Source organism: Prunus mume, linkage group LG8 (genome assembly GCF_029339155.1).
Source record: "Prunus mume cultivar Tortuosa linkage group LG8, ASM2933915v1, whole genome shotgun sequence".
Lineage (NCBI taxonomy): Eukaryota > Viridiplantae > Streptophyta > Magnoliopsida > Rosales > Rosaceae > Prunus > Prunus mume.
In genome coordinates this window covers 12,728,816-12,744,988 of record NC_142705.1, presented here as the reverse complement: position 1 = coordinate 12,744,988, position 16,173 = coordinate 12,728,816, and the positions used below count along the sequence as shown (strand labels likewise).

The 16,173-nt window shown below is 37.5% G+C and overlaps 2 protein-coding genes and 1 pseudogene across 5 annotated transcripts; 1 reads left to right on the top strand and 2 right to left on the bottom strand.

Moving 5' to 3' along the window:
• The first annotated feature begins 778 nt into the window (after positions 1–778).
• On the top strand, positions 779–3,924 carry FTIP1 (C2 calcium/lipid-binding plant phosphoribosyltransferase family protein). Its single transcript, XM_089042617.1, has 2 exons — positions 779–1,067; positions 1,162–3,924. Exon 2 carries the CDS (start codon positions 1,330–1,332, stop codon positions 3,715–3,717), a length of 2,388 nt encoding a protein of 795 aa, XP_088898743.1. The 5' UTR covers positions 779–1,067; positions 1,162–1,329; the 3' UTR covers positions 3,718–3,924.
• A 284-nt stretch (positions 3,925–4,208) lies between these two features.
• Positions 4,209–6,564, bottom strand: LOC103339441 (large ribosomal subunit protein eL6x-like; annotated as a pseudogene). Its single transcript, XR_016122628.1, has 4 exons — positions 6,214–6,564; positions 6,013–6,119; positions 4,942–5,123; positions 4,209–4,523 (listed from the first exon to the last, which is right to left on the bottom strand). The product of XR_016122628.1 is annotated as a large ribosomal subunit protein eL6x-like (transcript).
• A 1,264-nt stretch (positions 6,565–7,828) lies between these two features.
• TGA10 (bZIP transcription factor family protein) lies at positions 7,829–14,668 on the bottom strand. Of its 3 annotated transcripts, none has more exons than XM_089043462.1 (11): positions 13,998–14,668; positions 13,772–13,914; positions 12,961–13,052; positions 12,621–12,767; positions 12,376–12,447; positions 12,221–12,280; positions 12,049–12,126; positions 11,843–11,918; positions 11,441–11,712; positions 10,175–10,414; positions 7,829–8,199 (listed from the first exon to the last, which is right to left on the bottom strand). In XM_089043462.1, exons 1-11 carry the CDS (start codon positions 14,270–14,272, stop codon positions 8,044–8,046), a joined length of 1,611 nt encoding a protein of 536 aa, XP_088899588.1. In that variant the 5' UTR covers positions 14,273–14,668; the 3' UTR covers positions 7,829–8,043. The 3 variants fall into 3 exon arrangements, with proteins under 3 accessions (XP_088899588.1, XP_088899587.1, XP_088899589.1); XM_089043461.1 differs by having other exon boundaries at positions 13,772–13,917; positions 13,998–14,664; XM_089043463.1 differs by lacking the exons at positions 13,772–13,914; positions 13,998–14,668 and adding an exon at positions 13,151–13,190.
• Positions 14,669–16,173: the final 1,505 nt, after the last annotated feature.

Sequence of the window (16,173 nt, the reverse complement as noted above, 5' to 3'; positions counted from 1 at the left end):
GTGTATACACCCGTTGCATGAAAAAAGTTTTGCAAACCAACTGAGAAGGGTCCCTAAAATTTCTGTTTAATCAACGGAAGAAAAGTAACATTCTCAGTCAGAGATTTATACATTTATTAAAGAGAATAAAAGAAGAGAATAATGGGCAAAGGCATCTTTGTGTGCAAGGTGACTTGCCCTTAAGCTTTCTTTCCGCAATGCTTTTGCGCTTCTTTTAAGCCCACCACAACTGCTTTAGCTCTTTAATTTTCTTTATCTTTTCTTCTTATTTTTTCCTCTTGCTTTGCTTTGTCTTAGCTCTGCAGCAAGAAGAAGAGAACTGCCACAACAGTCCAAGTGATGCACTTGGAACAAACTTACAAGAATGCCCTGGTCATGAATGCTGAAATCTTCAAAACATGGAAGGTAGAGTAAAGGGCAATCTGGGTTGTTCCTTATGAAGTTTGACAATTTTATAAAAGAACAAAAAAAAGGTGAAAGAATCTAGGAAAGTGAAGTTGCACTGTCACTGCGTTTTGAACTTTGAAGTCTAAAAGACCATCTTTGTCCTCTCAAGTAGGGCATCTATATCTCTTTCCAGAAATATGGAATTTTGGACAACTAATCAACCCTCTTGTTTTTCTTTACAGTTTTGCAGTGGCATTACTTGGTCCATTACAAAAGTTAATGCATAAAGAAATAGCAAATACCTTCACTCTCACACTTCCTAGCTCCATGCATCAGTCTTTCTCAATCAAATCATGCCTTCAAATATAACAAATTCCTTCTTAATTTACATGACAGCAGCCAAAAAGCAATGCCAAACTGGTAGTGGAGGTGGCACATGCCCAAAAAATGAAGGATTATCTTATCTAACTTGATTGTAGAGAGTGGCTCTTAAAACCAGAGAAACAGAACTCAGAGCACTGTACCTTAAGCCTTAAGAATCAGAACCTCCTTTCTAATCTCAAAGATCTCAAGTTCCTCATAATCACAACAATAAAGCCGGTAAAAGTGCATTTTCAAGGTTGGGAATTTCTTTCTGAGGCAGCAATCCTTGGCATTGAAGTGTTTCTTGTATGTTAGAGGTGAGAGGAACCTCAAAATCTATATTTGAATAATAGAGTTCATCTTTTGCAGCATACCTGCCATAATTATTACTGATGTAAAAACTTTTTTCAGGGGCTAGAGCTTCTGGAGCTCTGAAGGATACTTAACCACCACTCCAATCATATTCCAACTAAGCAAGATACAAGAGGGGAACTGAAGACTTATTGAAAACGTTGCTGCTACTGAATATATAACAGCAGACGTTTCATTTCCAGAAGAGAAGCATTTAGTCTTGGACCAATGAAGTCACAAGCAGCACCTAACCAAGAGGACTACAAATTGAAGGACACGAAACCCCATCTTGGGGAACGCTGGCCACATGGAGGAATACGTGGTGGAGGAGGGTGGATTAGCAGCGAAAGAGCTACAAGCACTTATGACCTTGTTGAGCAGATGTTTTATCTGTATGTCAGAGTTGTAAAAGCCAAAGATCTTCCAACAAACCCTGTGACAGGAATCTGTGATCCATTTGTAGCAGTGAAGCTGGGGAACTATAAGGGCAAAACACAGCATTTTGAGAAGAAAACAAACCCTGAATGGAACCAAGTGTTTGCTTTTTCAAAAGAGAAGATTCAAGCTTCCATACTTGAAGTTTATGTCAAAGACAAAGCGATGGTGGCAAGAGATGACTATGTGGGGAAGGTGGTTTTTGACATGAATGAAGTGCCAACTAGAGTTCCACCAGATAGTCCTTTGGCACCTCAATGGTATAGATTAGAAGACCGGCAAGGCGATACTAAGGTTAGAGGAGAGGTTATGCTTGCAGTTTGGATGGGTACACAGGCTGATGAAGCTTTCCCAGAAGCCTGGCACTCAGATGCTGCTTCAGTTCATGGAGAGGGAGTTTTCAGCATTCGGTCTAAGGTTTATGTCTCACCAAAGCTGTGGTATCTCAGAGTTAATGTCATTGAAGCTCAGGATGTGCAGCCACATGATAGAAGCCAACCACCACAAGCTTATGTCAAGGCTCATGTTGGAAATCAAACACTTAAAACAAAGATATGTCCAACAAGGACAGCCAATCCCATGTGGAACGAAGATTTGATGTTTGTAGCAGCAGAACCTTTTGAAGAACATCTTGTACTTACAGTTGAAAATAAAGTGAGTGCCGCAAAAGATGAAAAGGTGGGAAAAATAAGCCTTCCCCTGACCATCTTTGAAAGGCGCTTGGATCACAGGGCAATCCATTCTCGTTGGTTCAACCTCGAAAAATTTGGTTTTGGTGCGCTGGAGGGAGACAAGAGGCATGAACTCAAGTTTTCAACCAGGGTCCATCTCAGAGTCTGTCTTGAGGGTGCTTACCACGTACTAGATGAATCGACCTTGTACATAAGCGATGTGAGGCCTACTGCTAGGGAGCTATGGAAGCAGCCAATTGGGATTCTTGAAGTCGGGATCTTAAGCGCTCAAGGGCTTCTTCCAATGAAGAACAAGGATGGTAAAGCAACAACAGATGCTTACTGTGTAGCCAAGTATGGGCAGAAATGGGTGAGGACCAGAACAATCATTGAAAGCTTCAATCCCAAGTGGAATGAACAATACACATGGGAGGTCTACGACCCTTGCACGGTGATCACATTGGGAGTTTTCGACAACTGCCACCTCGGTGGAAATGAGAAACCAACTTCTGGCAGTGGAGGTAAAAATGATTCAAGAATTGGCAAGGTAAGAATCCGGCTATCAACCCTGGAAATGGATCGGATTTACACAAACTCTTATCCCCTTCTTGTTCTACAACCAAGCGGATTAAAAAAGATGGGGGAACTCCAATTAGCAGTAAGATTTACCTGTCTCTCACTAGCTAATATAATTTACCTCTATGGCCACCCCTTACTGCCAAAAATGCATTATCTGCATCCATTCACTGTAAACCAATTAGACAGTTTGAGATATCAGGCAATGAACATTGTGGCTGTGAGACTTGGCAGAGCTGAACCACAACTAAGGAAAGAGGTTGTGGAGTACATGCTAGATGTAGATTCCCACATGTGGAGCATGAGAAGAAGCAAAGCTAACTTTTTCAGAATTGTCTCTCTATTCTCTGGCCTAATCTCCATGAGCAGGTGGCTTGGTGAAGTTCGTCACTGGAAAAACCCAATCACTACAGTTTTAGTCCATTTCCTGTTTTTCCTGCTGATCTGCTACCCGGAACTGATCCTGCCAACTATCTTCCTCTATATGTTCCTCATCGGATTATGGAATTTTCGTTTCCGTCCAAGGCATCCACCTCACATGGACACGAAACTTTCATGGGCAGAGGCAGTTCACCCGGATGAAATGGATGAAGAGTTTGACACCTTCCCTACTTCGAAGGCTCAAGATGTGGTGCGGATGAGATACGACAGACTACGGAGCGTGGCAGGAAGAATTCAGACAGTGGTTGGAGACATTGCAACTCAAGGGGAGAGGTTCCAGGCTGTGCTCAGTTGGAGAGATCCAAGAGCAAGTAGCTTGTTTGTATTTTTGTGTCTTATTGCTGCTGTGGTGCTCTATGTGACACCTTTCAAGTTGATTGCTCTGGTTGCTGGGATGGTTTGGCTAAGGCATCCTAGATTCCGAAGCAAGCTACCTTCAGTACCAAGCAATTTCTTCCGAAGGCTGCCATCTCGTGCCGATAGCATGCTCTGAGAATCAGATACAAGGCGGGTAGATAACCAAATAGTAGAGCATGCTAATTCCTACATCCGGACTCTTTGTATCTATTTCAGTAACATGGCTTTCTAGTATTTATCATTTGATTTGATTGTTGTTCTGTAACATGTGTTTCGGAAATTAAACTCCCTTTAAAATAAGGCAATCAAAGTTTATCCTGAGTTGCCGTGTTCAGGATTTCCAGTTCTGTGTTGCCAACCAAAAAAAAATTCTAAATGTAAATTTGCGGTTTTAATTTACACCAATGCAACATGCCAAGAAATATTCACAAGAAAGAAACTAACTGGTGTTGCCTTCCATATTGCTTTCGGCGTGTATCTGAAAATTGGTTTGACCATGGTTAGACATGACATGAAGATATGTTCAGGATTTTCGTTACTCTTTTTGCAAAATTAATTTAAAGTTTTACAAAAAAGCATTCATTCTGAGCTAACATTACTCGAGTGGATGGGTAATGACCACAAACATTGACAAAGGCCAAGATCTGTTTATGATTATATCAACTGAACCACGAAAGTCTTACCATAAATCAAAATGGCCAAATGCAAGTAAAACCAATCAACACAAAATTTTGGATATTCTGGTAAAATGAAAATACAGAGTCACTGATAATCTGCGATAATGGTCTAAAACACGAGCTCATGAGGCTTCATGCCTGACTTAAGAGAGAATCTCGCCGCTAAGTACGTCTTCAAGTCAGGTACAGCCTCAATGGACTTTATCAGTGAAGCATCAACACTCTTCTGATCATCCTTCTTTCCTTGTGGGATCACATTCTTTTCCTACAATTTGTTGGGAAAATATTAATCACAAAGAACGAAAAATTCCAACAGAAGCTGGCACAATGATGGACATTATTCTCCACTAATTTACATACTTCCCAACAGCAAACTTGAACATAACAAGTAGAAGAAATCAAGCTAGTAGCTAACAGATGAGTGTTTTGCATGGATAAAAGCAAATGAAAATGGTTGAGAGAAACCAAAAGTATCAATAATGGGGAGGAGCGAAACAATTTCAAGGGGAACCTATAAATAAAGTATGAGAATAGTATTTTATTTCATGGTATTTGGAGCCATGATAAAAATAATACACAAAATTAGAAAACCATGACGGCACTGCCAAACAGAACGACTTTAAATTCCATGCAGACAGTAGTAACAATGGAAGAGGAGTAAGTGAAGAAACAATCAATCTAACCTCTTTCTCTGCCTCAAAAAATTCTCCCTCCCCCTTCTTCTTCTTCTTTTCAACTTCTTTTGCAAAATATTTGTCATCAAACTTTTCTACATTCACCCCGGAAATGTCAACCTTAGTGGAGGTGCCAATCACATAGGCCTGATTCACACGTCTCAAAGGAACACCATTAATTTTGAAGGGCCCTGCAATGGCATAAAACCAGCTATCAAGTTAGAAATACACTTAAACATGTTCTGTCCACGAGCAGGCAAGCACCAGAAACTAGAAACCCATTCCCCACCACTGCAATTAAAAGGAAAATAATGGTTTAAAAATGAGCAAATCCACAAAAGCACTCAACTTAAACACAACAATGAACAAATCTTTTGATAAGAAAAAATTAACAAATCACTGGATAAACCAATGCCAAACCTATGTTTATAATCACTGGATAAACCAATGCCAAACCTATGTTTATAAAAGTTAAACGCATAAAAGTACCATGTAACTTAGATATTAGATGACAATTCACAAATTGATACACTCACATCTCTCTATGCTGTTACAGAAGGGAAATTCCTTTAATGTTCATGCCTTTCTCTTTCCCCAAAAATATTCCCCTTCCATGTAATCGATCATTATTTCCCAAGAAGAATTTCATCTTCCGACATAGTTTCAAATTCATAAGCACAAAATTAGCACCACCTTACCCACTACCCTATTTGAACATACCCCACTCAAAGCCCCCAACCTACAAAATATCCCATTCAACAAGAGAGGGCACAAGCTCAGTGTGCATTGGAGGGGGATGGTTTTGCAATAACTTACAACAAAAGGAACCATCTTTGTTGAGCCAAATTTACTGGAGCTGCTGTACAACATGGTTGTTGGCATTTGGCAGAAATCAGGATTGATTTTATCAAACTCGTCATTGAGAAAATGAAGAAATATGCTATTACTAACCTATTAAAGTAACATCAAATAAAAATAAAAGTTACAAAATTCATTTGAAACTTCCACAACCATTCAACTAAAACCAAAACATATACACAACAGAAAATGTTTAAAAGAGAAATGGAAGTGCAAGCTCACCAGTAACAAGAAGCAACCCAGATGGGAGCTGCTTAAGAAAAACAACTCTCTTGCCCTTAAACCTTCCAGCCAATATAATCAACACAGTCCCTGGTGTAATAGTAGCCCTGTATAAAAACAACCAAATCAGAAAGAAAAATTTAAAACAAATCAAACCCATTTTCTCTACTTTGAAAAAAATGAGAGTAAGGAAAAAAAAACCTGAGCTTGGTGGGCTTAGCCTTGCGCTTATTGACAAGCGGCTTCCTGACGTCATCGGCAGGATAGCATGGGCGGCTTCTGGGGTTGGGTCTCAGCCGCTGGCTTCGCGTCATGGCGTGGGAAAACACCGCCGTTTTTGGCCTTGATGGCCCAAAGACCACGCTTGTGGTACATCTTGGACCTCGAGAACTTACCCACCCCACGAACCAGATCTGGGTTTCGGGTCTTCCTGGGGTTTCTTGCTTTTGCCGCCATTGCGAGCTCGCACAGTATCTGTCTGAAACCTACGGCTTGCGAAGTTGCGATGGAGAATGTGTAGCAGGGTTGAAGGAAAACCCTAATTGCGGTTTTATTTATTTTTTGAATTGTTTTTTTCTTGGGGTGATTGAAAGATAGATTGGGTTGGGCTCTGTATCAATCTCACAAGCCCTAAAGTTAGTAGATCTGAGAAATTTCGGGGCAGGCCATTTAGGACCAATTTTTGGGCCTTTTATGGTTTTGTGTCTTTTTTTCTCATTTTTGAATCAACCGATAGTCTAAACTATGAAGGGATTTCTCACACACATACTGCCAAGTTTGACCCATCATACTTTAACATTTTCTTGCCTATGTGTCAATATTCTTTGAGAAATTTATAATAAAAATCATTTTGTACATTGAATGTATATATAAACATTAAACCTATAAATTAAAGAAGAAAAAATCCAAAAATTGTCACTCGTAATATTTTTAAATTTAAATGATGTGTGAAATGCTATTATTATTCTTGCATTATTATTTTTAGAAAGAAAGAAAAAAAAACTACTGATGACATTGTTGTAATTTTCAAGTTTTTCAAGACTTGTATGATGTATTTAGTCTTTAAAAGTCAAAAGAGCTTTTTCCTAAAACTTGAGTATTATAAGATTTTTTATATTTTGGGCCCTATGTATATATGAAAAGCCGTATTTTTTTGAGTGAAGCCTATATGTCAATATAAATCTTCAACCTAAACAACTACTCGGTCAGCACTTTGATCATCTTAGGGTAACAATTCAATCTACTAAGGTGGTTATTTTAAAAATGTAGGGAAAAATAATTAAATTAGATAAGAGTTCGATTCCTTCTTATCTATTTCTTTTTCTTTTAATAGTCAAATGGGTCTAGCCCAATGAAAAAAAAACTTGACTTGTAGATAAGTGGTTTCAAGCTCGAATCCATATGGCTCCCTGGTAATGTATACCTCTAAACCTTTGTAATTTAAACTATCGTTGTATTATAAAATAAAAAAATAGAAAGAAAGAAAAAGAAAAAAAGGCTTTTTCTTGTTTGCTTAACCCAAGAACACAAGGCACCCATGCAGCATCACTAAGTCCACTTGGACCATTGAGTTTCAACTTTCAATTTCAACACATCCTGCCTCTCTTATGTGTCTTCTTCTCACGAACTCATCAAAACACATAAGCACCAACCAGACCTTCTTCTTCTTTTTCTTCTTCTTCCTGTCGTCAAATTTTCTTCTTTCTTTTTCTCTTGCCACTATTCTTGGTCAGAATTTGCTGCTAAAACCACATCTCTCTTCTGAATTAATTTCCACACCCAAGAAAAATTAAGCAACGAGACTCAAAGAGGGAGAGACAGTAAATTCTACAACTGCTTGGAATTTAATCTATTTTAAATTGTCTATCTATACATCTCTCTAGAGAGCTACGAAAGAGGTAAAAAGGACATCATTTCAAATTAAGATGACATTAGTTAATTAATAATAGCTAAATTAAGAGACAAAGAGACATTGGAGCCAGCCAGCCACGATCGTTGATATGAATTGGGTAGCTTGGCAAGTATTCTAACTTATGACTGATCTTGTCGAGGACGACCCATCCAGAGGGAGCTGAGAGCTCTGAGACGATGGAAGTACTCAGCCATTGCCAGCAAACACCTAGCTGCTTGACGGGTGGTCAGGATTTGTTGCAGCCTGTGAATCGTCTGATGCCTCAGATTATCAGCCTGTAAGTTCCATTTTATTTAATTAGATCCTATTATAATGTGATATAGAGTAACGCTACGTGATATAACTCGTCCACTTATATTATAACACGTAAATAATTTATACAATATTATAACATCATGTGCAGTATAAAAAATTCAACCTAGGCTCCATGAGATTAACCCTAAGATTCAACCCAGGCTCCATGAGATTAACCCTAAGATGTTTAGTTTTACCTAGGGAGATAAGTTTGACTTTGTGGTATATAATCAGGGATTGATTGTCAAATTGGTTAACTAGCTAAAGCGTTAAAAAAGTCATTATTTAGAAAGTTAATGAAATGTGGGTAAGAAAGTTTGCAATGAATTTTGACTATAAGGGGTGGCAGAGGGGACCGGGAAAATAGATAGAGCCAAATACATCTTCCTTGAGTAAGTAATATAATTTGTCAATGACTTGACTTCTTGGCCTTTTCAATATGCTGACCACGTTTTCTACCGATATGTCTAAGACTGCATATGCGTACATGCTCGGCATTTTGAAAATAAATATGTATATTTAAATGACAGCATTAGAATTAGTGAGGTTCATGCATTCAGATTTCAGACAAAAGCAAGGAATTTAATTAGGCTATATAATATTGGTCATTACTAATATATTACGCTAGTTGAATGGGTGTCAATCATCAAAATTAAGATATATTAACTTTTGATTGTATCACAAAGTCAACTAATTTAGCGGGTACTAGTTGTCAAAACTAAGATCTATTAACTTTTGATTGTATCACAAAGCCAACAAATTAAAAGGAACCGACATCATTATCAACATATTAAGTTGTCAACTATTTGGCAGTGTTGCCTAAGACTATATCCAATAAAATGATTCCAACTCTGAAATCATATCACCTTCACAAATCTAGGACCTTTGATTTTCAAAAAGTTGAGTTAAATTTGAATAAGAGCCTAGGCTAGTTGCTCAAATCATAATGGCATTGCTCTCATTTTCGCGGGTTTGGAAGAAATAGGCAATGTATATGTTGGCTAGCTATTATCTCTAGAACATTGGGTCAAAAGGAAGTTATGGCGCGGGGACTACGTGGTGCTTCTAAGTCAAACGGTTACGACCATGACATCACACACAGATATGGGCCTAGAGATCTTCTTTGGATGGAGATGTACGTTAGTGGACACCAGCAATGTGGGTTACTGCCACGTGTCCGGTTTGGAGCTCACCAGCTATCACAGGTGTAGAGGAAACTTTGGCTAGCTAGATCTCTCACTGGCTGTACTTTTTTTTATAATAAAAAAATAATTGAAAAATTAGGGTTGGTCGACCTTGATCCTTGGCTCTTGCCTCCCGTAGTTGGTGAAAACGTTGAAAAATACAAGTTACAACTACAAACTAATTATACTCAAAGCTAATTAGGGCATAAAAATGCTATATTTTCGTATAAATTATCATATTATATATTGTTAGATAACCTAACATGTATTCTATATTCTACATTTACAGTGACAACATAAAATTTTCTATGCCGAATAGAAAAGCATTACTTATATATATATTGTTTGGAGACGTACGTGTATTAAATATGTGTTTCTGACTTTTGAACTTAATGGTATGGGGCTAGTTTTATTGGAAACCTAAGGAGCAATAGAAGGCAGGGATTGAATGCGAAAAGGTCCCTTTCAAGAAATAATAATACATGAAGCGACAACCTCTCATGAGAAAGAGGCATGCAGATAAATAGATTCCATGTACCCACCAGCCACCTCATGAGAGTGAGACATGGAGTGGTTCATGTGGTGTTGGGGGTAGGTTTTCCCAACCAAAACAGGACCAGATATTCCTTTTCTTGGGGGCCCCACTTACAAGATCATCGTGAGGGGACCACCATCAAGATCGGACGGTCTAAAACTGCATGCCACATCAGCATGCAAATTACTATATAAAAAGAAATTTATGTTGTAATTTAAGATGAAAATATGTATGTACCTGTCTAACGAAGCCTTCAAGGGTGGACAGCTTGTTCATGGCTATAGCCATCTGTCCCATGTAGTTGGCCATGTTAGGAGGGCAGCTCAATGAATCCGAGGTTATGGTGTCTGAGAGAGACTGGTTGAGAGCTTCAAGCCCTTGGGAGAGAGCCTCTTCAGCTTCCTGTGTAGATTGTCGTAGCCCACAAATACCCAATAGTTGCTGCTCCGTTAATGGCTCAATTTGGTTCAGAATAATCTGATTGATCAACAACAACAAAAACCCAATAATTAATGTTAATAATCTCTCCAATATTAATCGTTTAAAATCTTAAGTTTATACAAGCGATAGTCTACAAAACTCTAAATTAACATAATCTACAAGAAGAGATTCGACCTTGGGTGCAAAATGGAATAGACACATTGTCCTGCCCAACTAACCTAACTCACACGTCTGCTAATTGATTAAATGTTGTAAATATCATGCATGCAAATACCCAACTTTCTTGACTGTGGTTTTTTGCTTAATTATTTGCAAGAAACCAAAGATAAAGATGAAGACAGAAACAAGATAGAGAAAGAAATCAAAAGAGGAAGACACCCGTGTAACTCTCTTTCTTGGCTCTCTCATTCTCAGAGGCCAAAATTTGCATTAACAGACATGACTTTAGGGGGATAGACACCGAACTCTACCCTTTAGTGGAAACCCTTCACGTTGCCTTTCGTCATTCATGATATTCACAATGAAAGAAATGAGATCGATTAATATTCTTTGCTACTGCCACCCACAAGTACTTAGATGTACATGTACCCATGAGTCCATGAAGACATGACCCACATGCATATATTTTACTTCTCATTTTGATCATAATATATACTCCTTGTACTATAGTATCTCATCATATCCCTTCACATGCATACATCATTGTTATCTCTCTCTCTTCCTCTATTGGAGCTTGTGATGAATTCTTACTAACATAAAAACATATATGATTAAGCAAATAATTAAATTTTTTTTTTGTTTTATGTAATTTAGCTCAAGTTCCAAACAAAATTTTGAATATGGTACTCTTCTGAGAGAAAGATTATATTTAACTGCCACGTACAATGATATTTTACTAAGCTCTCGTAATGTACTTGTGTCATTTTCTTGTCACACATTTAGTGTTCTACTTCTTTTTCCATGAAATTTGACTGTTTTCTAAGAAGCAAATTATGAAATAACAATAACTAATAATTATAAGGAGAAGTGTATAAATCTAGGGTTAATTAGAGAGGCATGCACCTTGATGACCTCAGAGGGCCGAAATCCACCCATCCACATGAAGCATCGCTCAGCTGGAGTCTTCCACATGCCAGAGACAATGTGAAACACATCTGTCTTAGCAACCATGCTTTTGAGGTTCATCACTTCATCGTAGTGTGCTAAGCAATTGTCCACAAACAGCCGCAGCTCATTCTCCGGTAGATGCTCTTGCACCGCTGCTCGAAGCTCACACATGAGACGATGGTGCTCCTCCTGCCACCTTGCATACTCTATGTCGAAAACTGCCGCGTCTAGGAAAAAAGACAGACAGGAAAAGAAAAAGAAAAAAAGTTTCAGGCTTTCAAGGTTTATTTTGAGAGATGGCTGAATCTAAGAAAGAAAAGAATATAGAATAATTTTTTTATTAAATGTTATTATTACCTGAGCTAATGCTGTTCATACCAAGAGGAAGGCCTTGTTGATCTCCTCCTACAATACCTCCTCCAAAGAACATGCCCTAATAAAACAAAGCCCAAGTCTTAAAAGAATGGTTCATGAAAAAAATAAACCAGAAAATACCCAATTAATTAAGAGCAAGTGTTCCTTTCAATCATGCATAAAATAAAATAAAAAGAAGTTATAATCACCTGAGATCTAGCTCTCTGCAGCTCTTGTTCCAGCTGAGTGAGCTTAATCCTACTTGTCTCTAACTGCTGAACATAAGCCTATCAAAGCACACCAACAAAAAAAAAAAAATTGGTGTAAGGATTTAGAAAAGAAAAGTTAAAATGAGTTGCAAACTTTCAGTGGATTGAGTACCTTTTTTCTAAGCCTGCTTTTCCTGGCTGCCTCTCTATTCTGAGCAAGCCTTCTCAGTGTCTGCACACAAATAATCATAGCAAACGTTGGAAATTGTTGTCGTAGAGAGAAGAAAGAGAGAGGAAGTGCAAGTCTTTTGCCATGAAAAAGTGAACCTTAGGGTCTGGTGTTTTGGGTCCTTCTTGCTCTGAACTTGATGTAGTTGGACCCTTGCGGTTTCCCTCACGCTGCCACAACATTCAAAGTAACACACAACGCAATAGATAAATTAGTCAAAACAAATTCATATAATTTTGATAGAAAATCCATGGCTCTACTAACATCCAGACGTCTGCATAGGAAAAAAGGATAATTTATTTTGTTAAAAATTATATATATATATATATATATATATATATACCTTGATAGCTTTGGCAGGTTCTTGAGGGCGAGACGAAGGAGCAGGAGCAGAAGCATCATTGCGAGGGTTTTCCAAATCCATGGACGGCTCTGATGGTCTCTTTGAACCACTCGTTGCTGCAGGAGAAACTAATCCCGTACCAGCTGCCTATATACCAAACCCGAACGAACCCATTTTAGAAGAGATATTCAAAGCTTAATTTCAATGTGCTAGTTAGCTAGCTTTATATAAAATAAATATAAATAAAATATATAGTCTTAAACCGACCAACAAGAAATCAATTAAAATACTATGGTATTATATAATGCAAATAATTATAATAACGGTTAGAGCAAGATACTTTGGTTGATGGTGGCTCTACGTGCATAGGCTGCGATGGGAAAATATTCAAAGTTGGAGGCCTCATTCCAGATAAGGAGTTATTTTGATGATCTGCACACAAAAATTCCAAATTGTAGACATTAATATTGATCTAAATGTGTACATAAGAGAAATAGCTAGAGCGAGAGAGAGAGAGAGAGAGAGAGGACCCAGAGAGAGAGAGGTCTCTATAGTAATGATTAAAGGAGGACCAAAATGAGTTTGGAAATTTGAATTAATATGGTGATTTTTTTTTTTTTTTTTTTTTTTTTTTGAGGAAAATGGAAAACCCATACACACAATGGTCCTATCTAGCTAGTACCCTTTTTGGTTTTTTCAGTACATGTGGGATTTGTAGCAAGGAAGTCATGATCAGGCAGAGGGGGTTTGTTACATGTTTGTCAGGGTCCAAGCAACTCCAAAGAAGAAGAAACAAAAAATAAAAAAGAAAAGGAGAGACAGGTGGTATTTCATGGAAATTTCTGAATTTCCTTGTGTTTTTGCCTTTTTTCTCTGGTAGCTAGGATCTGGTCAAACAAAGTACTGGGCAGAGAGAGAGAGAAAGAGAGGTGGCAGATAATTTTGTTGAACATGCTTTTGCTGTGACCCAAAACAATATTTTCCAAGTAAAATCTCAAAAGGACTGAGGACTGAGAGCAGGACGCAGGCCAAGAAAAGAAGCAAAATATATTATTCTCTTTGTGATTCTTTCTCTCTGAATCAAAGGGTAGAGAGAGAGAGAGAGAGAGAGAGAGAGATAGAAGAAGAAATGAAACGACAGAGGTGCTTACGTCGTTGGGTGTCCTGATGAAGATGGTGGGTGGTAGTAGCAGTAGCAGTTGAGGATGAGTTGTGATGGTCTTGTGACTGTCCATCAAGGTAGAGGAAAAGGGCTTGATCTAATTCTCCCAAATCATAAGCTCCACTGTCTTTGCTTCTGATCACACAAAATTATAATTAATCAAGAAACATAAAATTATAAGATCATGGGAAGATGATGATGGTGAATATTATTACATGAAGTTCCCAGCAGGAATATTGGAGGATGATGACTGCATCATGCCATACTGAATCTGCTGCTGCTGATGATGTTGATGTTGATGATGGTCTTGTATTTGATGGTGTTGTTGTTGTTGTTGTTGGTGTTCAAGTTGGTTGTTTCCCTGAATACTGGAAGCCATGAAAACAGAAGAAGTTCTTGCACAAGCCAAGAGCTTTGTCTCCAATAATATTTGCTCTCCTTTCTCCTCTTCCTCGTCTTCTGCAAAATTAAAACCCCTTGAAAACCCCATTAATGGCAAAACCGCCTTCTGTTTCCTGCTAACAAGATCATACTCCCCATATAGAGAGAGAGAGAGAGAGAGAGAGAGAGAGAGAGAGAGAGAGCGAGAGCAAGTCGGTTATGAGTTGAAGAGAGCTTGCAAGCTGTTGCGCTGATAATTAAAGAGGGGGAGAGAGAGAGAGAGAGAGATAGAGAGAGAGAAATAGAGAGTGAGAACAAAAGAATGGAATTCAATGTAAAGAAACAAAAGAGACAAGCCTTTTTTTCCTCTCTCTCTCTCTCTCTCTCTCTCTCTATCTTCTCTCTCTTCCTCTCTTTAAGAAGTAGACGACTTTATTTTCTGCTGTAAACCAAATATTCAGATAAAGCGGTTCTTAAGATATCCACTCTGACTCTCTCTCTCTCTTGATATCAAAACCAGAGAAGACCTGGGGGAGAATCCGCTTTTTATTTGTTTGTTTATAATTTCTTACATGGAAAACCGCTTACGGCTTCCTTGTCCAAGAGGACCAAGCCTCCTCTTAGTCCGTTCAACCTTATATGAAATGACCAAATTGCCTTGACCATATAATCCGTTTCAACTTCTACTGTTCACATTTTTGTTGTAAACTAGACGTAGATGGGTCATGGGTGAGGCGGCTTTTTGTCAAAATAATCAAAATAATAAATTTGGAAATTCATTAAATATAAGCTACTTATTAATTATATATGTTGCGATTTTTGTCCGTTTTAATCTTGATTTTAGCATGTTACTTTATAGTCATGCTGAAATTACTGTATTTTATCTAATGAAGTTTCTCTCGATAAAATATATATATATATATATATATCTTTATGTTAATTTCGTTCAAGAATGTATGGGTACTAGAAAGTTAAACTTATTCAATCAAATGATTAATCATTGTCTTTGGACTAAAAGTAAAAGTCATAGCATATGCTTGACATTTTACCAAGATGATGATGACCACCTACTATTTCATAGAGTGGGAAATTGTGGGAGAGATTGTACTTTCCCTTAATGGAATGTATGTAAACTTGGTTTCCACTTAGAGCATCCACAATGGGCTCCTTAAACCATCTCCTTGGACAAATTTTAGGGAGGAATCGTAAAAATGCAACTCTAACCATGCTCCCTATCCACCTCGTAAAATAAGGAGTCCTCTAGGAGCTTCTAAATCTGAGGAGAGAGAAAGGACTTCTAGTGGCTCCCTATAATTTAATACTGCTTTATTTAATGAGTATTTCAAACTTTTATTTAATGCTAATTATTTTTTATTTTATTTTTTAATAGAGATGGACCAATCAAAAAATAGTTATAGAATTTATGACTCTCCAAATTAGGGAGTATGGTTGAAGTTGAAATTTTTTAAAGAGCTCCTAAAATAGCTTTCTTTTTTTTTTAGCTAAATTTTAGCTAATAAATAGAGAGCATCATTGTGGATGCTCTTAGCCCATAGATTATATAGGTTTTCTTCAAATTTTGTTTATCTAACAATATTTCTCTTTTGGGAATTCATAGTATAACATTCCCATGCTTTAAGAGCCATGCATATGTTTCAAAAAGGGAAATAAAATATAAAGAAATTAAAATCCCATTTATTTTTTATGTTTTGTTTACCAAAAAGCAACATAATTTACTCTTCATTTCCTAAAACTCGATGAAATGGACCGCATTAAGACTAGAAGTCAATTTCCTTGTTTTTAAATAGTATTATATGAATTTTTTTATTAGTATGAAACATATTAGCTTCTAAATTAAATTGTGTATGCGAAAAACAAAAAATACAAGCATGTGTCGGCATCACCATGAAGAGAGAGACGGATTTACTATAAATCGATCACTTTACTAAAGGGTTGTTGAACTCAACTTTTGGCAAGCAAATAGGACTTATATTGATATGCGAATTATGA

Coding starts and splice junctions, on each gene's coding strand:
- FTIP1 (XM_089042617.1), top strand. CDS start 1,330: ATGAAGTCACAAGCAGCACCTAACCAAGAGGACTACAAATTGAAGGAC.
- TGA10 (XM_089043461.1), bottom strand. CDS start 14,272: ATGGGGTTTTCAAGGGGTTTTAATTTTGCAGAAGACGAGGAAGAGGAG. Junction 13,053..13,771: donor TCATCAGGACACCCAACGAC/GTAAGCACCTCT, acceptor TTTTGTGTGCAG/ATCATCAAAATAACTCCTTA. Junction 12,768..12,960: donor TAGAGCCACCATCAACCAAA/GTATCTTGCTCT, acceptor TTTGGTATATAG/GCAGCTGGTACGGGATTAGT.